A 24347-nucleotide genomic window follows, 5' to 3' on the forward strand; every position below is an offset into this window, starting at 1 on the left:
AGGAGGAGAAAGAAGAAGATGGTGAACAAGCACAAGATATTAATAAACAGAAAGAAATTATGATGAGTGATGCAGAACTGGAGATGGACTAGGAAATGACCCAAAGTGAGACGGAGATGGAGGACCACGAACTACAGGAGATTCTTGATAAAGAGAACCTAGATCTGGAAGGATTCTTGAAACAAGGAACCATGGAGGGGGTAGACTCGTTACCTACATAGGAGTTCAATAGAGTTCAATGGCTGTTTATATGGAAAACTCAAACCAAAGGGCTGGAGAGGCAAAGAAATAATGAAAGGCAAGGCAAGGAAGGTGTGAAAATTATGAAAACCACTCCAAGATTAGCAACCAGAAACCCAGGAAAGAAAAGAGGCAGGAAAAAGCAGAATGAGCTATTGATGGAATGTGGAAAGCTAATGATAGACTTAGGTAAGATGAAAGACCTAACTAGCTACTCCTTTACAAATATTTAATAATGAAGTTCACTTCTTGGAATATCAGGGGTCTAGGCAGCAAAAGAAAACAAAGATTACTTAGTAATAGAATGAAACAAGTAGATCCGGATGTGATCTTCATCCAGGAAATTAAATGTTCCATTCAAAAAATAAAAGAAATGCATAGAAAATGGCTCAATCGATTTGAGTTTTTGGAAGTCAAAGCAGAGAATACAACAAGAGGCATACTCACTCTTTGGAACCCCCAAAAAATTGGCATAATAGATGCTGAGGCATCTAGGGATTATTTATTAGTGGTTATTCAGCCTGTGGGAGATAAGGAAACCTACTTAGTCACGAATATGTATGGCCCCCAAAGAATGGATGATAAACTTAGGTTTCTAGATTCTCTGGAGGATCTCAGAGATAGACATGCAGGAATACCATGGATCTTGGGGGGTGATTTCAACATGATCAAATCACTTTCGGAGAAAAAAGGGGGAACCAGAATTCTAAGCAAAGACTCTTTGGAATTTCAAACTTTTATAGATAATATGAAGCTAGTGGACAATGTAACGAGTAATGGTCTCTTTACCTGGAACAATCAAAGAGGAGGAGAGTCTCAGGTGACCTCAAAATTAGACAGATTCATAATCTCAGAGGACCTTATGCTAATTGACAAGGAAATGATAGCAAGAGTTCTCCCCTTTGGAGGCTTAGATCACTGGCCGGTTCAACTGGAGATTCAGGGCATTGGTACACCGAGGAATAGACCTTTTAGATTTGAGAATATGGCTCTCCCACCGAGATTTCATCAGCAACATTTAAACTGGTGGTAAGAAGATTTGAATATTCAAGGCACAAGAATGTTCCTTCTTCACAAAAGACTAAAACACATCAAGCTCAGGCTCAAAGATTCGAACAAGAATGAATATGGCAATATTTTTGAAGCAAAAAAATTTGTTGAAGGTAAAATGTAGGAACTCAACCAAGCCCTTATCACGGATGGCTTTGATAAAGTTAGAAGTGATCAAGTTACCAAATATCATCAAGATTGGGAGAATTTATGTAAACAAGAGGAAATATTTTGGAGACAAAAATCTAGGGTTCAATGGCTAAAAGAAGGAGAGCATAACACTAGATTTTTCCATAGATCCATTATGGCAAATAGAGCTCATAACAGGATTTCTTCGATCAAGGACGAGGGAGTTAATATTCTCAATTCTCATGAAGAAATAGAAGCTGTGCTAGTTCAACACTTTCGAGGTATCACAAAGGAAACTATTTCAGATAGAGAACATTCCATCAGGGACTTAACAAGACATATACCTAAGCGGGTGTCTAGAGAGGACAATTTCAACCTTAATAGGCCAATGACTGAAGAGGAGGTTAGTGAGGTCCTCAAACAAATCCAGAATGGTAAGGCGCCAGACTTGGATGGTTTCAATGTAGATTTGTTTAAAGCTTTTTGGAATATAGTCAAACAGGATATTCTAAATGTTGTAGAAGATTCCAGGATGAATAGAATTATTTTGAAGGCGCTCAATACCTCCTTTATCTCCTTGATCCCTAAACATGACTTGGCTCAAACTCCTGACAGGTTTAGACCCATAGCTTTATGCAATGTGGTTTACAAGATAATATCCAAGGTTGTGGCCAATAGACTCAAACCTCTTCTTCCTACCCTAGTTTCTATGGAACAATCTGGATATGTGGAAGGTAGACAAATTCTCAATAGCATCATTCAAGCACATGAGGTGGTGCACTCTCTCACTAGCAATAGGAAGGTTGGAAGGATCATGCAATTGGCATAGCCAAAGCTTATGATAAGTTGAATTGGACCTATATCAGGAAAGTTCTTATTTCTTTTGGGTTTGATCACAACTGGGTTAGATGGATCATGGCCTTGGTTACTTCTTCCAACTTTTCAATTTTGGTTAATGGTTCTCCCTCAGAGACTTTTATTTATTCAAGAGGCCTGAGGTAGGGAGACCCACTCTCTCCCTTTCTCTTCATCCTCATGATGGAAGGACTGGGTCGGTCTATCAAGCATGTAAAAGAAGTTGGTAAGATCAAAGGTCTCCAGCTTTTTGATAATGGACAAGCCTTGACTCATCAACAATTTGTTGATGATACCATGCTGCAAGGAATCCCCAGGGTCAAAGAAGCTCTTGCGTATAAGGAAATCCTGAGTGACTTTACCATGGCTTTAGGTATGGAAGTTAATTTCTCCAAATCTAATATTTTTTTCTTTAATACTAATATTGCTATTCAGAGGAATATCTCCAGAATTCTGGGCTTTCAAAGGGAGATCCTCCCATCAAAATATTTTGGAGTTCCTCTAACTACTAAACCTTTGCACAAGAGCACTTGGGAGTTAGTGATTAATAAGATTTAGGATAAAATTAGGAAATGTACTATTAGATCTTTAAACTTGGTTGGTAGTTTGGTGCTCACAAATGCTGTTCTTCAATCAATCCTAGTTTTCATGCTATTAGCACTCACAGCACCAAAAGGAGTCTTGCAACAATTCAGATCCATACAAAGAGACTTTATTTGGGGTAAGGGGGAGGAAAGAAAGAAATTGGCCTTGGTTGCCTGGGATGAAATATGAAAACCTAAAAACCACGGGGGACTTGGATTGGATGATTTAGAGATTCTTAGCAAGGTTTTAGGGATAAAATTATGGTGGCGTTGGGTTAAAGTTCCAAAGGTTTAGTGGGCTAGTATCTGGAAAGAAAAATATGCCAGCACTTGGCAAGATAGTGATCACATAAGAATGTCTGGAAGTATAAAGGCTCACACATATGGAATAAGGCCTGGGAGAACAGAGGATTAGTACAAAAAAACAGCTTTTGGGAAATCAAAGAAGAAAATCTGGCTTTATTTTGGGAGGATAAATGGCAGCAAGAACCTATACTGTTAATAGAGGACTTTTTAGATCTCAAGAATGAGACAGAAACCAAAGGGCTATCTAAGGTAAAATATTTTTGGGATCAAACCAACAGTGCAAGAAAATGGAGAACCTGGAGGAAAATTGATTACAAGGATGACAACCCCTTGAAGGAAAAAGCAAATGAGCTTATGAATTTGTTGGAACAAAGGAAGATATTAGTAACAGGAGGGCATGACCAACTTAGATGGGGCAATAATAATGAAGGTTCCTTTAATATTAAGGAGGAAAAATGCATACTCCTTGAATTGGATTCCCATGTATCAGATAGGATTTTGATGAAACTATGGAGGCATCAAGGCTGGATGAAGATCAAACTTTTCATGTGGCTGGTTTATCATAAGAAAATTTTGACTTGGGATAACATAAGGAAGAGGGGTGTTCTGGGGCCTTCTAGATGCCAGCTTTCTGAAGCCCAAGAGGAAACAATGGAGCACCTTCTTAATAATTGCAGTTTCACCTCCTGGTTGTGGGATTCTTTTGCTTCTATTTTCCAACATACCGATAGGGACCATGGGAGTATTATCAATACCCTAACCAATTGGAGTTGTAACTTTTTAGATTATGAATTTCTGGGCACTGCTTAGGCTCTTACTCTAGGCTTCATTATATGAAATGTCTGGAAAGAAAGGAACAAAAGAATCTTCAAGAATGAAAAAAGTCCCTCCCAATGCCTTTTTGAGAAGATCTTAAGCCAGATTAAGGAGACAGTTGGCACTACTGTGTGGAGCCCCCCTAAGAACCCACCTTCAGAGGCCGAATTATGGATTCTTCTAGGTATGCAGGGGCTCATTCCTCAGGACTTGGATAGGAAGGTAATGAAGATGGATACTAAACAGGATTTTTGGCACCCTCCCCCTCAGGGTTTTTTGAAATTCAATATTGATGGGGCTTCAAAAGGCAACCAGGGAACTGCTGGCTTTGGAGGGGTATTAAGGGATGAAAATGGAAGCATTCTTTTCATCTTCCATTGCCATTTAGGAAGAGCCACTAAAAATATGGCAGAACTAATGGCTATGGAACAATGTCTAGATTTCATGAAGCAGGATAACCGCCAAAATGTGATTGTCGAAGTTGATTTTGAGCTAATTATTAACTCGGTCAAGAGAATTAGTTGTGGTACGACGCCAAAAAAAGTCTCTAAACACTGGAGGCTGATCCAGGTTTTTCAATGGATTCAGCTTCACCTCTAGTGCCTTCGCACAGTTGGTTTTAATCATGTGCAAAGAACGACTAATAAATTGGTAGATATTCTGGCCAATCAAGGAGTGATCTGTACTGAGAGCAGGGTCATATTGGAGTGACAAGATGGTGTTTCGAAACAGAGCTATGGAGGCAAGGTCGAGATGACTAGGTTTCATTTGGTTTCGCTGCCTTTTTCACAGTCTGGTCCTAGCGGAAGGCAGATCACTGTCGGCCTCCGCATCCTAGATAAAGATAGACTCGGGTCAACGGAGGGTTGGTTGAATGGTTGGCATAGTAGAATTAGTGCAAGGGGCTGGAATCCAAGCTTTTTCGGTGGCCGTAATACCCCTGGTTCGCTTTCAATGGACACATTACCGCTCTTGGGGCGGTATATGGTATATTGCATGCATTTTAGGCTGGAAGTGGTTTTGACGAAATGGGAGTGATCACATTCATCAAGCTACATGTGGCTGAGGGGAGGGTCTAAAAACCGCCCTCATCGTGCACTAATGTTCGGCGCTTTAGACCTGTACGATATGAGCCTTGGTCGTTGGATCAAACAAGGTGGATCTATGGTCAGGAATGATCGTGCATGTATGTGGGTCCAGGGGGGTTAAGTGCCGTGCTTCTAGGTACTCGATATCTCCCACGGTCATCGGATCGGGAGAGGATATTGGACAGTTGAGATTAAAGATGCAAGTTTGGACGAGGAATGTATCCAGTATTGTTTCATTTCATGGCAGGAATCGATGAATTGAGAACGTTCAATAGGTTCGTGGGTTATTTCCCAAGGTGGACCTGATATCCTTTTAGTTTGGCATCCTTTTTCTCTTTGGGCCTGATATTAAATGTACAGTGGGTGCTTGGCGCCAACCCGAATTGAATCTCATCCATTGGATTTCGGTGGGATGATCGAACGGTCTTAACATTTTCTGTCTTTTGAAAGTTCTGAGGTTTTGTTGGTAGGGTTCGAGGTTTCAGCCTTTAGCTTGATGCCCTTGGCCCACAGTTCCTCGTGGGCTCTTGTATTTTATGTAATTTATTTTCCATATTAATGAAATAGAAGGTACGACTCTTGCTTCAACAAAAAAATTAAATAAATTAACACGATTTAAATTAGTGGTTCTCAATGTTCTTCGATGCCAATAGGATATATCATTAATTTTATTATGTGATTCTTTTATATGATGATGGGTCTTTTTGTTCTTTGGTGCTTCAAGAGAATCGATTATAGGTTATTTTTATGAGTATATAAATGTGTATGTATAGAAAGGTCAGTTGTACAATTGAGTGCTGAATACACTAAGTAACTAAACAACTTACCTATATATCTATCAAAATTGTAGTTCACTGCATATTGATATATGAAATTTAGTCCATAGAGTGGTTCAATATCAAGATTGTCCTTCGATAGGTCAAGAAGCGTCAATTCTTCATGTTCGTCAATGATGATCAGAGGCAGCTATGTTTTAAACAGAAGTCAAGTGGTGGCACGAAGTTGTGGTGGTGAAGAAAGAGTGGTGTCTACGAGATTCCAGAGTGGGTGTAAGTGTTGATAAAGACCAACGAGACAAAGATCAATATTGGTGTTGTAATTTATGTTTTTCAATATTTGTTACATGTAACCATTAAGGGAGGGACTTGGAAATAATGCTTCCATGCTGAGTTTCGAATTAGTTTGTGATTTTGTTGACAGATATCTCGACCTCCTCATATATGTTTGGAAGTAGATGGATCTCAATCCAACTATATATATGTATCATATTCGTGAATGAATGATGAAAAATAGTTTTATGTGTGCAAATTAATTTCCTTTCTAATATGCATGCACTCAATTCTGTTTCAATATTTGAATTAATTAATTGTCATCTACTAGACATCCCTTAGAATTAATGGCTATGAATTAATTAACATCATAGGATCAAGGGAAAATTAGTTGGATGTTGACCAATCCCCTATCAATGACTCCTCTTCCTGCCTATCCAACTTCTAGTGGCTTCTTTCAAAGAAACATCATTAAGTCACTCACGCTTTGTTTTCATTCCCCCACTTCTTTTTATTTATTTATCTTTGAGTTAGGTTGAGTTTATATTAGGCTCAATCTTAATGTTGGATGAAAGAATGATCTGCTCACTAGTGGGGATGCTATCACCAAAAGTGGCTCCCACCATCAACTCCTCCCCTGAGACAGGATATTTGAACTTATGATCTTTTAAGACTAAACCCTACATGAGCCAATTAATCTACACCTCATATAGTGATGCCCCATTTATATCTGTGGACAATACAATAGATTATGTTGATGTGGGCGATGGAATTTAATAGTGTGTATTAATTTCAATTTCACATTTTAAATTAGGAAATGACCACTCTGCCCATTTTTATCATACCGATCGTTACCCCACTTCAAATAGCTTCTGCTGATGTCACTGATGGAATTTAATAGGGTGCATGAATTTAAATTTCAAAGTTTAAATTAGGAAATGACCTCTCATGCCCTTATTTATCATACTGAGTGTTTCCCCACTTCGAATAGCCTTTGCTGACATGGCTAATGGAATTTAATAAGGTCCATAAATTTAAATTTCAAAGTTTAAATTAGGAAATGACCACTCATGCACCTATTTGTTCTACCTAGCGCTCCCCATGGTATTCAGCGCAATGGAACTAACTAACTAAACAAGAAGAGAGCTTGAATTGTGACCATTTTCCTTTTTTCTATAATTTTGATCTATGGCCATGATCATGAGAACACACTAGTTTAGTGAGAAGGAGCAAGCACTAAAATATTAAAAGATTAGGGATGGAAATTTTCCTAGTTTACAAATTTTAATAAATTTTTATTTTATTTTTAATATAAAAATTATAAAAATGTTTTTAGTGACTTTTTTTTGAAAAAATATGAAATTCTTTTTGAAAGAGAAATAAGCATCTTCTCATTCTTGAAGTGGGTTTCAGTGGGTGGCACTAGGGTTGGAATTTCAAAATAGACTGACCAGTCAAATTTGATGGTTTTCATACCTCCCGAACCCATAGTTTCAAGGAATGATCTTGACATTTTTGCAAATTTTTTAATTGTATTTAACGGAAAAATCACCCAGTGACGAGAAATTTTCTGTTCAAATTCCATCCGTGGGTGGCACCAACACAACTTTGTATTAAGGTTCTCCACAAGTACTGAGGGGAGTGATCCACAAGTACTAAGGGAAGTGATTGACTAGTCTTCATTCAAACATAGAAAATGGGAGGTTTTATTATTACTAATGATATGGGAAAAGTCACCTTAGAGTTTTGTGGGTCCACCTTCATCCTCATTTGCTTTCCCATTCAAAATATTTTAGTACAGTTGCAATACCTTGTTTCAATGTTGTCTTTGGTGGATAGAATGTGAAAATTTTGAATGATCCCACTTTTTGAATGTATTCCAATATAAAAAAGAGTAATATTATCTTAGATTTCTATGCAAAGCCCATGAACTAGCTTGTGACTAAGTTAAAAGTCATTTGTAGGCTAGAGCCATTACCTATTTACACTACATATTTGTTTATTATTTTTTCTTTTGTTGCCTTTCTGTTTTTGGAACACAAAGACATAATATTACAAATTATTATTAGTTAAATTTTGTTTTAAAGTTAATAATAATTTATAAATATGGGTAAATTAGACTGGAAAATATGTCAAAAAGCCCTCCAAAACTTAGAACGATAGACTACGGCTTAGAATTTGGTTATAAACTAACATATTATATAAATTAGTTGGTTGTAAATCAATCCATGATAAGGATTAAAACACTTACTTCATGATACATTGTCAAAAAAAAAAAAAATTATAACTTTAAATTATATATATATATATATATATATATATATATATATATATATATATATATATATATATATATATATATAACATGATTCTTAACCATGAAGATTTACTCCACTTTACCTTGAATATTCTTAATTTGGCTTTGTTACAATACCATGGGCGAGGACCATGTCCTATCAATCCTAAATGCTTAAAAAAACCATAACTCATTTCATATGACACTTGTCAATATGATTTTTTTTTAATTGATCACTATAATTAAAAGGGGAAAAAGGAATAATTGTTTTTGAAATAACTCTCACTTACCTTTGATTTGTGAATACTATTAAAACTAGTATAGACTATTTCATGAAGTTAAATCACTACCATATACCTGCGAGATCTAGATCTAATCTTATCTTCTGCTTTATATCTTTGTGCCTGGGTTCTACGGGCAAGTAAAATATGGCTCCCAGCTTTGCGAAAATAGCTACTGGCTCATCCACTTCTGGAGGGAAAGCTCCTGCCCATATCGTCATTGAAGCCCTAACTCCCACTGTCCAGGTGGTCCAGGCCTCACTCGATGAGGCTTTGAAGTTTTCCGAAAGTGCCCTAATCTGCCGGTTCAATGGTTTTTGGTTGCGACTGACAGCTCTCCACAACTAGATCTCAGAGGTATGGAAGCCTGTCATTTTTGATGAAATTAATATCTACCCCTGTGCTAGGGGTTTCTTTATAGTAGATTTTGAAAATCTTGAAAACATACAATGTATTCTAGATTTCGGCCCTTGGTTTTGGGAAAAATGAGGCCTATTCATGAAGCCATGGAACCCATCATTCGATCCCTCTACAACAGTCATAGCTTCAGCACTAGTCTGGGTGAGATTGTCAAGCCCACCTTTGCATCTTTGGAATCTCTCCTCGCTAAAAGCCATTGGAAATGCAATTGGGAAATTTTACTGCAGGTGCCCAGAAACAGAGGAATATGCAAGAACCACCTATGCACGCATCTGTGTGGAAATGGATTTTAGCGCCGGATTCCCAGCTAAAATAAACCTAACAAGTAAAGACTATGTGTGGAACCAGCAACTTGATTACGAAAATGTCCTCTTCAGATGTCGATCCTGCTTTGAGACAGGGCATCTAGCCAAAAATTGCCCAAAAGCCTCCCAAAAACATTCTGCTAGAAACAACCACCACAGATCTACATGGTGGGAAGAAGCACAAAAAGAACACTACACTGTCATCAAAGAAGAATACTCTAGAGAAAACTTTGAATCACAAGAAATCGGGCAGGAAAGAAACAACTCTCATAAATCTTCATTTAAAAGCAAAGCAGATCTCCTAGACCAAAATTCTTTTCCGACTATCTTCAAAAGGACGAAAACACAATATATCGTGAAGCTAAGACACCAATGTCCCAAGAACTAGAAGAGATGAAGGGGATGCAATATAAAGGAAGTTGGAATACCGTAGAGAAAAAAAAAATGCTACAACACCAATCTCGCCAAGAAAGACGAGGAGCTAGATAATTAAAAACTAAGAAAATTATAGGTCTGATAGACCAATTTGGTCTTAGTGGACGTTAACCATCATCATCATCATCATCATCAATTATTGATAATTAAATTAAAATTCTAAAAATCTTATTTCAAAATAAACACTCTTATTGACTTAATAAACATTTTTCAATTTCCCACGAGGTGTAGAATAGACAGTTATGGGGTGTACTATTAAGTCACTTCGTGATGTGAAGGTCATCGGTTCGAAACTTCGTGGGAAAAAATCCAGTCATGTTAAGGGCTGGTATGGCTTAGGCTAGATTCGATCCTTGGGTGATTTTGACGACTAAGATCCCCCTCGATCATTGTTTCTCAAGACAAAGGTCAACCCTAGAGAACACATAAAACTTTACTAAAAATAAAAAACAAACAAACAATCATTTTTCAATTGGTATGAGGAAAACGAATTTGATATCACCCCTTATGTTACCAGTCACATACCTTGTAAAATTTCATATGGGAAATACCTATTTCACTATAATTTATATTTTCAAGACTCATTCCACTGTATTCAACCATTGATATATCATGATGAGACAAATTTGAAGAAAAATCAATGGATAGAGTAAAGAGAATACGGTCAAGATATTCAAAGAGCTAGAAAATGGCTTTATGCAATTAAATTCATAAGAGTATAGAAAAGAATTCACATATTCTTATGACTTACTAAGGACTCCCAAAAATACAAATGAGATGTTTTCCGCAAAACAACTCTCTACGAAAGCCAAAAAATAAGTTACAATCTTTTAAGTTATAAATAAAGTTAAGCATCTAATGCACTTCACAAAATCCCAATACTTAATGCAAATGTAATGGTGTAACAAGGATGTCCATAGCTAGATGCTATCTCATAAATCCATCCTAACTTTTGTCACACTTTTCTGTACTTTCTAATATACATTGTTCTTCTTTTCTAAAATAATTTGATATGCCTTAGTGAAAATATTTCTAATCATAATGATTATACAATTAAAGAAATTATTTTCATCCAGATTATATCTTATAATGTAGTCGCATGTTATCGTCCCAAGGGGGAAGCTCAATTGGTGATCAAAATGATGTGAAGTTGTGCAAACTAAGAGATTGAAGGCTCAATTCCCTAATCGTGACCTGGTCTGTGAAGAGGAGGATAATTCATAGGCCCCCAAATGGATACTGGTAGTGGGTAGAATCAACTATGTGTCATTTGAGTATGAGAATGGTCTAGTTGTCGATTCCTATGACTTACAAAAAAAATATTAGAAAAAATATTATATTTTTTTCCCATGGAAAAATTCATAATTTCATTAAGTAACAGAAATTACATTTTGTAGATGCATATGAATATTCTGATATTTCTATCAAAGGTTATCATCTTCTAAAGAAGCATCAAAGCTAAATACTTGTATCCACGCAGGGAGGTAATAGCCCAACAAAAACAGTGAAAAGTGTCCATGAAAAATGCAACAGTCTCAAAAAAGAAATATCTTATCAAATCCATGCAAGGAGATAATATTCAAAGCAGAGTACTGTGTTATTCATATAAATATCCGCATGTCATATCAGAGTCATTAAAAAGAAATATGTACAAAAATATGAAAACGGAGCCCAGAATCTAGTCCAAAATGTCCATAAACGACCGGTGATAGTACTGGTAATGAACTCCTTCATTCTGTTCATGGATCAAACAAATGCCCAGCTCCCGGATCACAGCTTCTTTGGAAAGACGGTCAGCATCTGTGTTCCGCTCCCTGTAGATGTGATTACATGTAAAATAGTCAAAATTGGATATCAGTCTTAATGCCTCATCTAGTATGTGTCTCAATGAGAATGATCAACAATTAGAACTTTTATTCGACCAGTCACAAACAATTTTAGAATCCCCAAACGATTGTAAAGCATGGAAATTCTTCTCCAAAGCAAAACGAATAATGTGCAAGGCTGCTGAAAGTTGTGCAAAGTTATTAGTGCCCCTCCTTAATCCCATGATCAGGCTGAAAGAGTGTCTCTCTGATACATGAAGAATAACACCCCCACCACAACCTTCTTCCTGTGCATCCCCATCAAAATATGCCCAAGGCATGTGGGGGTCAAACTGCTCCTGTGTGAGGTTCCTTAAGCAGCGGAGTGGGGGGTCATCAGGGATAAAATCATAGTTTTCTTTTATCTTAGCAGCTATTATAGTCCACCTAGGGGGGGTATTCTGAAAAATATAAAGATTGTGGGCTATCCAGATAGCCCAGCAGAACAACAAGGGGAGGTTCCTCAATTTGTGGGGCGTGACTGAGGAGTACCAGAGGTTCCAAGCTTCTATCAGAGAGTCCGCCTACCAGTTACATGATTTGGGGACGGTTGCTTTCGTAAGGGCCCATAACTTACAGGCTTCATGGCAATTCAAGAATAGGTTGGATGTAGATTCACCATCTAGGTTGCAAAGATAACACTAGTGAGGACAATGGAAGGAATGCTTCATCAGGTTATCCCCTTTGGGGATTTTATTTCTCAGTATGCACCACATTAATAATCTAGATCTGGGAGGTGCCTTTAGCTTCTAGAGGTGTTTCCACTAGGTATGAAGGATCTGGGGCTTCCGCGGTTTTGCGAGAACTAAGTATCCATCCTTTGGAGTATATCTCCCCAATTTTTCCAATGCCCAGATGATCTCATCATCTCCGTCGGTGATACGAATATGAGCCTCCGAGAGAGTCTGAGTATAGTCCCTCCAAAGCTGCTTCCAAAGTGGAGGAATGTTGAGTTGTAGGCTAGATTTCCAAGCTTGATGGAGGAGAGTGGTGTTTGCCTCATCTACTATATGAGCAAGGTTTGTAATATTTTTCTCTCCAAAGTGCATTAAAAGATCTGGAGGAAATCTATGCATGTTCCCACATCCAATCCATGGGTCAATTCCAATACACACCCTGCTCCCCGAATGTATTCTCCGAGTAATGCCTATGCAGATGGGATCCAAAGCTTTCAGGACAACCTTCCAAATGATCGATATACCAGCATTGAGTCTTACCAGTCTCCTGATCCAATCCAAAGTCTGTAAAGAGGAAATGTGTTTTGAGTAAGCCACTCTTGACCACAAACTATTTGAAGTGACCAATTGCCAACCAAGCTTCGCTACCAGGGTTGAGGAAAAATCATCAAGCTTTTTGAGCCCCCAGCCTCCCCATTTTTTCGGAAGGGTGAGGGCATCCCATTTTGCCCATGTGAAGATTATTCCCCATTAATTACCCCTCCATAAGAATCTGCAACAGAGTGTTTGTATCCTTGTCAAAATGCCTCTAGGAATCTAGGCTAGGGACATCCAATAGACCGGAGTTACTTCCAGGACACTCTTGATGAGTGTAAGTCGACCAACCCAAGATAAAAATTTGAGATACCATATGCTGAGTCTCTTTTCCAACTTGGAAATAAGCCAAGTCCAATTCGCTATCTTGTATCCAGTGGGTTTTAACTTATATCCCAAATATTTTAGTCCCTCATCCAAACCAATATGTGCAAAGTGGAATCAGTGGAGAGCATAATGAATTTTATGCTGTGAGCAAGCAGTGGTTGTCAGAGTAGATTTTCCATCATTAATTATCATCCATGTGGCTTTCTGAAATAAAGAAAAAATATCCCTGATTATCGGTAGATCTCCAACGCTTCCATTAAGAAATATGAGCACGTCATCCACAAACAGTAGGTGGGTGAGTGTGAAATCTTCAGTTATCTTTATACCCTTTAATCTTCCTCTCTTGTGTTCCTCTTTATTAATCCAGTTGAGCCCCTCCATGATCAGAAGAAACAGAAGTGGTGAGAGGGGACACCCCTGCCGCAATCCACGAGTTGAAAAAAAGAATGGAGATGCACTCCCATTGACCAGAACACTAAATGGGATATTAGTGATGCATCCCATAATCCATTTTATAAAATTGAAAGGGAATCCAAGATGAGTTAAAATCATTCGTAAGTATAACCAATTCACTCTGTCAAATGCTTTAGATAAATCTACCTTCATGATCATACCTTTTCTTTTTTTGCTATGGAGCGAGTGTAATACTTCTTGTGCTGTCCCAATCGCCTCATGGATTTGCCTGTCCTGAAGGAAAGAAAATTGTTCTGGCAAGATGTGCTTAGATAAGATTGGCTTCAATCTGTTTGCTATAATTTTGGCGATAATCTTATACAAGCAGTTACAAAGTGAAATGGGATGGAATTCATCAAAAGTGGTCGGATTATCAGACTTTGGAATGAGAGCAATAAAGGTGGAGGTTATGGCTGCTTCCAAATGACCCGAAGCTCTTGACTCCTCTACTACTCGAAGGAGACCCAATCCATAGAATTCGATGGACCAACCATCAGGTCCTAGGCTTTTGTCCTTATTGAACCATTTCAAAGAGGCCTTCAACTCCTCTAATGTTACTTCTTGCATCAGTTCATCTTGATCTTCTTGCTCCACAAATCTAGGGAAAAGTTGAGCAACTCTGATAATTTCTGCCAAGTTAGCTTCCATGGGGTCATTGTAGGTGCTCTTAAAGTGAGAGTTGGCCAGAGAAGCGAGCTGAGGGAATGTGTTTGTTGTTCTTCCCTGTTCATCTTGCATATGCCATATGGTATTTATTGCTTTCCTCCCATTAGCAAACTTTTGATAAAACTTTGTATTAGCATCCCCACCCTGAATCCAAATAGCCCTGCTCCTCAATCTCCATTTATCTTCCCTTTCTTTAAGAATTTTTCCACGGTTCAAGTAGAGGGATGTGATTTTACTCTTATGCTCCTTTGAGTTATAGAGTCCACCCAACATATTTTCAAAATCAGCCAACTCGAGCTCAATTTGTCTTAGAGTTTGATCATCCTGTAATCTTTTTTGGTGGGCCCAGATTTTGGACCTCTTCTTCAGCTCTGTGAGGTTATGGATAAAGCCTGCTGTTACATTTCCCCTCTCCCTTGGAGGGTTTTCTTTCCAAAAATCAGTCACCATGCTGATAAATGAAGCTTCCTTGAGCCAGGTTGAGCTGAATTTAAACGGACCCTGCGGCCTAGCTCTACCACTTCCCATTTCCATATATATAGGCAGATGGTCTGAGAGTCCACTCATGCCAACCCATTGTCTTATGTTGAATCCCAGATCCATAACCTGTTCTTTGACTAAAAATCTGTCCAGTCTCCTAGCTAGGCCATTTTCGCGAACTCGATTGTTCCTCCATGTGGCTTGTATCTTTGCAGAGGGAATATCGATCAGGTGATGATAATCTAGTATGGACGAGAAGTAGTCTGAGAGGGTGTTCCTCTGAGCACGCTGACCCTAGGATTCTGAATGACCTATGGAAAAATTAAGGTCCCCTCCAATAATCAAATTATCGACTGAAAATAAATCCATGCTCAATAGATGATCCCAGAAATTAGGCTGATTTTGGCAAAGGCCCATAAATGTTGATGATTCTGAGAAGCATACCTAACTCTGCTGAGTGTACAGCGGCCCCTAAAAATCTAGCCCCTCCCCAACTGTTTATAGACTTGGTAGATCGAGAATTGATGCCCAAAGCGAGCCCTCCAGAACGGCCTTGGGCATCCAATCCCGAAAATTTCCATCCCGAAAGAGAACGCTCAAGAGTGCGAGAAATATCAATAGCAGAGCCTAAAGTCTCATGTAGGAAGATAATATCCAGCTAGTCGGCAGAGATTAACCAATGAAGAGCTAGTCTTTTATTGGGCCTAGCAAGCCCTCTGTAATTGAAGGATATAATCTTCATGGAGGGGGTTCGGAGGGGGCTATTCTGGCTCTAAGAACCCCAGGGATGGTGGATTGTTTACCCAAAGCAATATCATCATCCACTTGTGCTTGTGCACATTTTACATCAGAGGGACGGTTGCAGGAAGCCTTAGGAGGGGAAGGGGGATGAATGATGACTAGTCTGACATGATCCTGTATCGAACTCTTCGTTCGAGAACGAGCATTGTATCTAGGTACAAAAGGAGCAAACAAGGAGTTTGAGAGCGCTGGAGGAGGGGTGCAAAAAAGGGAAGGGGGCGTGGGGGGGAAGAAGTTTGAGGGGGAGCAATATCACATGAAATCTGAACAAAGGCTGCCATCGAATTTACATTTCCCAGACCCAATGACAAGCCAGATATTTTATTAATATTAATATCAGAAATGCATTGTAAGGGGCAAGTGGATGGAGTTCATACCGAAGTATTGGAGTCTCCCGAGGCTGCCATGGTCAGAGCTGGAATTGGTAGCGGAGGACGATGAGTTGGCCTACCACGCTTCCTCGGGTTACTCTGAGCCAGTTCCAAAGACCTCAATCCAGGGCCCACTACATCAACTGTTCCTCCAGAACGTGGAGTGGCGTTCCTAGGCATGTCTTCAGAAGCTTGAGGTTGTTCCTCCCTTAATGGTTCTCCATGCAACTGAGCCTTCTTCTCCTGAGATTTCGGAGAAGTCTGCCTAGCATCCTTTCTAAGGTTCCACCTATTCAGTGGGTAATCTTTGAATAGGTGCCCCACCTTGTGGCAACACCTACACCTGAAGGGTATCCCTATAATAGTCCAACATCTTCCTCCTCGTAGCATTCCTCCATTGAATGTTAATGTACTCAGGTAGTCCTTCCGAGAGGTCAAGATGTACTAAAATCCTGGCATAAGCAATTTCGCTAGTTGTTTGAAAAGAGTCATCATAGGTAAGATGAGATCCCATAGCATCCCCAATCTTCTTGAAAATATGCTCTGTCCAGAAGTGACAGGGAAGGCCCAGAAGACACACCCAGATAGGACCAACCTCCACACGCTCCTGTTTAGGATCAAACATCGGCGTCCACCTTCGAAGGAGGACGGGTGCTAGGTCAATATGCCAAATAGTGGAAAGGACCCAGTTTGTGTGTGCGAGACATTTGAATCTCAGGGCAAACCAGCCCTTGACAAATGTTTGAACCCTAGGGGGTTCCGTCAAATGATGACCCCATACTTCCATTACCCAATTTTGCAGCCTCTCCACACTATAGTGCCTTCCCCTGACGTGTCCCACCAGTACTTTTTTTGCTGAGTCCATTGCTTCAAGAAACAACGTGTCCTCGGTTAGTTTTAGGAAGATATCACTGCTGCACTATAGGAGACACCTTTTCCTTTTGGAAGCGCCTCTGTGTTTGCTACTCGTTCCTTTCGTCGTTCTGCCAGTCTGTACCTCCACGTGTGTGATTGAACCTCTTGCTGCCGTAGGGCCGTTTTCCATAATATTGTCAAAAGGCCTTGAAATTATGCCAATGACCATGAAATTACCTAGTAGCAGAATCCCCGCGTCCAAGGGAGTAGATAATATTGGTGCCTGGACTACTTGTTATAGTAGATATCCCTCCAAGGGTTTGTCCGGCCCCTCCGCTGAGTGAACAGAACCCGAACCCTGCTTTACGGTTTGTAAACCCAGATCTCGTGAGCGCTCAAAAACAGTCAAGGTACCTGGTAAGAGAGGAGGGCCTATGAAATCTTGAATAGCCAAGGCTTCTTTGGGCAGAGAGATGGAGGGTATACGCGGCCTTGAGAAAGTAGGGAGGGCTTCTACTTCCGCTGTAAATTCATGGTCAAACGAGAAAAAATCTTCCTCAGTGGTCCCAGGCCGAGTCCAAATGGGATGGTTCTCCATAGGATCCGCGGAATAATCAACAATGTCCTCCATAACTGTCAAAACCCCTAGCTGACAGCTGCCTGCAGGAATGTCGGTGGAGGACTTATAATTGTCTAGGGTAAAACAATCTAACTAGAAAGCTGAGTCGTAAACAGCGAATGGGCGAGCTAAGGTAGTCGCGAAGGTATCTGTTACAGGGGCTTCAAACCAGGTCGATCCCTCGTCCCTGTAAACTGTGTCGCGCACCTGCTTCGAAACCCTAACCCCAGTCGCCTATCATCCATTTCCCCTCAAACAATTATTATCATATAAACAAAATAAAAATAAGTGATTGAAATTATGTAACACTACTTTAAATCCATAATTATTATTAATAATAAGCATTAATTACAAATATATACCGACTTTGTTTTAAATAAGGTGTACACGAAAATATCATAGAAATGAGAAATACCCCACTATAATACATTGATGATGGAATCTTTGATGAGGAAGTAGAAAATTTGTTCTAAAATCCAACTTGTTAACACTCAAAATTTACATATATTTTATATGTTAGGTTATGTGAGTTTTGAGATGATTGGCACACCTATCTTGTGCTTCGAGTAACCAAGACCTAAGGGCATTTAAGTTGTCAAAGTCACATGGAGATCACACCGAGCATGAGTCACACCAACTGTTAGCATGGCTAGATTTTTTATCATGGAATTTCAAACCGATGAACTTTACACTACAAAATGCTTTAACAAAACACTCTATCATTATCTATTATATACTCCATAGACTAAAATTTATATATTAAATTAACATTTATATATATATATATATATATATATATATATATTTATTTATTTATTTATTTATTTATTTTTTCCATTAGTATTATTTATAAATTTAACGATCATTTTTGTAAACGTATTTATTTTATGAAAGTTTAATAAACGTGTATCACTGGAATACTATATTAATTACTATTGTATAAATTTCTTAAATATTTATAAATGATATAATAAAAGGAGGATGAAGACATTACATATAACTTAGTGATAACAAAGAGATCTCCATTGAATTATTGGAGAAAATTAATTCTTTTACGCAACTCCTCAATCAGAGGAGGCTACTTAATAAAAAAAACCTCCTAATTATAATCGTGTTAATAGCAAAAGCCATCATTAATACACCTCTCGTCTTTATTTAACAAAAAATAAATTTACGGAGCTTTCGAACTATCAAGGGTCCATTTCAAATTCTATAAAATAAATTGATGGTGTAATATGGATAAATATTTATAAAAGGATATAAGTATTTAATAAAATAAAATTAATATAAATTTATTTCAAGGTTAGATGTAAGTGTCTGAGCCAGATTAAATTTCTGGGTATAAAATAATTTTAAAGTATAAAACTAAAAAAAATGCATTTAAAGATTTGTGGTTTTTTTATCTGAGGAAAAAATTCAAAATTAAGATGGATATATATGCGATGTGTCATTCAACATATATACGCTATGAATTCATATTTTTTTGATTTTGACTAATATACTAATCAAATGTTTTAACTATAAGAAAAATTAATTTTTGTTTTTGTTGTTGTTTATTTAGGTTGATAGGCTTGTCTAATAGGGGTTTAATATAATTTTAATTTTAATTTAAATATCAATCATAATTAGGTGGATGGTAGGGATTTAACCTCTACATAATATTCTAGAATATTCTTAGTAGTGTTCACAAATCAAAGGTTGAGATTTATCTCCAAAATAGTTATGCATTTTTTGTCTTTTTAGTTAAATTGTTTAATTAAAAGAAATGTTATATAAAAGTGTCATATGAAAGAGATATGTGGTTATGTTTTTTGGGCAGTGGCTATGGCATTGTAATAAAACCTATTTACATATTAAGATTCTCCGTGATAAAGTAGGGATGAATTTCCATAGTTAAAAATATTGTTACACGTTTTTAAAAACCTATATATGTGTTTAACTTATATATTAATTCATTTTATAATAATAATAATAATAATTTAGTTAACTTTCATATTTTTTTTTTTTTAATTTTAGCAAACAAGTATCTCCAATAACTCTTCTCATGTCTACATGTTTATATGGTTGTGCTAGTACATACATAGCTGACATTGAAATAGTTTACTCAACATGCAGACATAAAATATTTTATTCACACTATTCACATTAAATTTTTTGTTTTCTTATTAGCATATTTTTAAATAGATCTCTCCTCCTATTAGGGAGTAGAAATCATATATCTATGGAATAAAATTTGAAATTTGTCTTTCTTTCTATATTTATAAAGAGAAATCGAATTTATGTTATTATAAATTTATGTTATTAATATTTTTTTAAAAGCTACGTGTAAAATCCATATTATGGAAGTATTTATATATCTATTTTATACTTAAAATTAAAAAGCACTTCTATAAAATGCTAATGGAAAAAACATATTAACCATAGAAAGAATTATACATGTACTTCTTACTTTGACTTAGAAAACCTATCATAATCAAACCAGGAGAACAATCCCTTGCTCCTATCAATTATATTCCTATTAACTACCTTAGAAAACCTATTATAACTCAGTAATCAAACCAACAATGGGGAGAACGATTACTTGTTGCTATGAATTATATTCTTATTAATTACCTTATATTTGTATACAACCAAAGATGCAGTCTAACTTAAGACGAAATAATCTTTTTCACGAATCTGACAATACAATTTAAGTAAGAATGTGATTTTTTGTTGTTTAAAATACATTTTTGAATGCATAAATATATTCAACTCCCTAAAAAAACCTTAGACACTCCAATTCTATAGATTAAACAACTTAAACTCAAGTTTTTAAAAATTTATGTGAGATTTTTGTTAAAAGTAACAAAAAAAAAAATCATAAATTAAACTAAATATATAATCAAACCAGCAAATCAACCATAAGAGCAACAATAACACATTCAATTATATTCTTATTAATTATCTTATTTTTATAAATATAAAATTGGCTTAAAATTATATTATTTAGCATATATAAAATTAATATAAAACTATATTATTTACCATATATTTTATATAAAAAAAATTATAAAAACGGATATAAAATAATATTATTAAAAACTATGGAAACCAGTTTTGGTTATTAGTATTTTTAAAATTTAAAATTAAATATTTTTTATTTGTTTTTGTACGAGAGAACATAACATATCTCCTATACCGATAGCAACAAGATTGTTAAAAGTAGATGCCAGGATAAAGAACATAACATCTCTCCTATACCAATAGGCGATAAGACTGTTAAAAGTAGATGCCAATAAAGAAAGGCTGGTTACGTATTAAATTTTAACAGTAAGGACCAGATGAGTTACACTATTTTGTTTAGTAGCATTGTAAATGAATAGCAAACTACCATTAACATTGGCAGCGTACTCTATAAACCCTGCGGTCTCTATAAACCCTATCAACTAATTTCAAATTGCCATTGAACATAATATGCGAACTTTCATCATAATTAACTTTCCCATGTAAATCCAATCCGGGCCATCAGCAACATTCTTCGCACAGCCAACAGCAGCACAAAGCGGCAATGCTGCAAATCCACAAAACAAAGAAATAAATAAACACATCAATATTAATATAATTACACAAATATTAATATTAGAAAATATATTTCACCATGTTTTGGATGGATTAATATTAGAAAATTGTTTATTAAATTTTGGATAGACCCTGGGTAGATGGTGATTGGTGTTCAGGTTTTAGGTTTTGGGTAGACACTGATTAGGTAGATAGTGATTGGGTGTTCTGTTAGATAAAGTCTTGATGTGAAGTCATTGATTTAATTCCTCACTCTAAAGAAATAATGTATAGATTAATATTAGAAAATATTGTTTAGGGAGTTTCGGATAGACTATGATTGGGTAGATGGTGATTGGTGCTCAGTTAAGACTGTTTATCAAATTTTGGATAGACACTGATTAGGTACATGGTGATTGGATGCTCTGTTAAGATAAAGTCTTATATGAAGTCATTGATTTAATTCCCTACTCCATAAAAACTATGTATTAAACACAATAAAAATATAATCTTACAAAAAAAATACTAAAAAACTGAATTAAATTCGCACCATCCTTCGATGAATCCTTTCTCGCCTCTCTGCTGCGTTTTTACAGCTCCGCCTTCAGCGTACTGTGGCAGAGGAGCTTGGGTGGGGTACCCTGATAACAACATTAAAAGCGTTTTACGTGTATGTAAATTATCTGTGATTATCATGTAATGAATAATTGGTAAGATTAAGTGGAGAGGAGGACGAAAGAGCCGAACCTCGCGGAGGATTTCCTTGCTGGTATGCTGCAGGTGGCGGTGGGTACTTGTTGTCAGACATGGCGTGATTCTTCAAATCAAACTCTGGAACTTCGGCTCCCTGGTATGAAGGGCGGGCAGGACACGACTGGTAGATGAATTGATTGCAGTAGGTTAACATAAATTGTTATGTATATATAGAGGGAGTTGTCTATAATGCGACTTTTTGAGATTCCGGTGACGGAATCCGGCGGAAGAAATTGAGATGAAATCATGATTTGTTGCAGTTAAAATGGTTTTTTAACTGCATATTCGGATTCAGCACCCTGAAAAACCCCTGGGACGGTTTCATTGTGCAGAAATTAGCTATCAAACTTGGATTCCAATAAATCACTGCCGGATTTTCACCGGAAAAAATCGCCGGAAAGGCTTTCAAAAAGTCGCGTTAAAGACTACGTCTATATAGAGTAAGGAAAAAGAAGGGAGTGCAAACAGTCGGCAGAAGCGGACGCGCAAAAGAACGCGTTTACCTTCGACGTTAAGTTACGTGTTTATGAAGTTCGAAAACGTCATAGTAATTATTTTTGTTATTCATAGAGAGTTCCAGAAGAATTTGAATATGCCCTACCAAAGATATAGTTAGATGTACATTTTTTTATTTATAAAGGATTTTTCGGCGAAGATTACATGAGACATCATTTGTGGACGCGTTTCGAACCAATCAGTGTGATTCATCGTTAGGACAAATTCCTCTTTTTTATTATTGTGAAATTTGGAAAAAACAAATTTATGGAATTAATTAAATGTATATATTTTTATTTTTATGGTGAAAGGAAAAACTTGGTTTTGGATAATTATTTTAATTAAAATATAATTAAAGTTATAAATCTCAATTTTTTTTTTATAGTTCGTATGTTTTAAATGTGCTCATGAGTTAAGTTGCCGACAATATTGTTAATTTATTAATTAAATTATGGTAAAAAAAATTAGGTTTAAAATGTATATTTTGTTAATTTAGCATAGCTGTAAAACAAAGCGAATTTGATTTTTCCGTATCCGAGGTGTTGAGTGCCTTATTTTCAAAAAGCCAAAAAGAGAAGTGCTCCGTGGGACAAAAGAGCATGTGGCATCTCGCACCTTTTTTTTTTCATACCGACGAACATGTGGCATCTCGCACCTTTCCAAGAATAATGCTTCCAATAGTAACCCTCTAACCTTTATTTCCGACCAAAAATATTAAAAAAAATTGTCCATTCGGATGGAGATGCCACCTCAATCCACCCATATCCTTTCACCAATTTTATTTGATAGCGCTACCTTGTTAATGGAAATTTTTGTTAAATTTTTTCACTTGATAGACTTACTTTTATTAATGACAATATAGGTGTTGAAATTGGGCTTATTATTAGTGGGATCTATAAGACTCTAGCTGTCACGCCCCTACACTTGCGGTAGTCTTTCAACCGCTTATAGCGAGGTGCGGCACCATCGAACACTTTCTTTTCACCAATATTTATGTTCATGGACTATGCCTTAACATTTGATACTTAGTTTATTTTTCTCCACTAAGTATTATTATTAGCCTTTATATTAATGAACACCCATACACATTCATTATCCACAGCAATTATACATAAACAACACAATTGCAACAGTATAAAGGGAGGGGCAACTCCCTGAATAAGAGTCTGCCCGATTTCAATATACTTTCAACTTTTATAAATTTACAAGTATACCTTGGCAACCCCAAGTTTTATACTTAGACAAAATTCTGACTTCGTGTCTTGCCAACGAGCGGCCCACCTTGTGCACGCCTTGCACGGTGGTCACTCTTACATTCCACACTTAGCCAAATTTTCACTTCGGCAACACCTTCGTGCAGCCTTACACGGAACTCCAACCGCGGGCGGGCGCCTTCATTTCACCTCTCACCCGAATCCGTTTCACTGTCAGGCAGGCGCCTTCGTGCAACCCTCCACCCGAGTTCACCATCGAGTTCACCAACCGACTGGCGAGCGCCTTCATGTAGCCCTCCACCTGTGCACGCAACCGACCAGCAGGCGGGCGCCTTCGTGCAACCCTCCCCCTGCACGTTCAACCGACGGGCGGATGCCTCGTGCAACCCTCCACCCGTATCTCCAAATGCGGGCGGGCGCGCCTTCGTGCGGCCCTCCAGTCGTGTTACAACCGACTAGTGGGTGCGCATTCGTGCGGCCCTCCACCCATATCGCCAAGTACGGGCGGGCGCGCCTTCGTACGGCCCTTCACCTGTGTCGCCAACTGAACCCGTTCACAATCTTGTGCAGCGCGTACGAGTCTGCCCGGCGGGCGGGCACATCAACCTGTTCGACTGCGCATTTATGCCTGCTCCTCCACCTGCACTTCGCACCTGGAGCTCATCCAATGACTCGTCCGAATGCTTGTTCGTTCGATGTTCGATGCCTCCAACTCGTCCATCCATCCACCTATATATATGGGCGGTGGCAAGGTCAGCTCGTCCGGTCGACCTTCGTTCAGCTCCC

The 24347-nt window shown here is 37.6% G+C and overlaps 1 protein-coding gene across 1 annotated transcript; it reads right to left on the minus strand.

Moving 5' to 3' along the window:
* Positions 1-20827: 20827 nt before the first annotated feature.
* LOC149232831 (protein CYSTEINE-RICH TRANSMEMBRANE MODULE 1-like) lies at positions 20828-22006 on the minus strand. Its single transcript, XM_089376587.1, has 3 exons — positions 21847-22006; positions 21650-21740; positions 20828-21112 (listed from the first exon to the last, which is right to left on the minus strand). The coding sequence occupies exons 1-3, from the start codon at positions 22004-22006 to the stop codon at positions 21067-21069; spliced, it is 297 nt and encodes a 98-aa protein (XP_089232713.1). The 3' UTR covers positions 20828-21066.
* Positions 22007-24347: the final 2341 nt, after the last annotated feature.

The sequence above is a fragment of the Pinus tabuliformis genome, chromosome J (assembly GCF_031772625.1).
Source record: "Pinus tabuliformis cultivar Carrire ecotype Pingquan chromosome J, CPIR1, whole genome shotgun sequence".
NCBI classification, from domain to species: Eukaryota; Viridiplantae; Streptophyta; class Pinopsida; order Pinales; family Pinaceae; genus Pinus; species Pinus tabuliformis.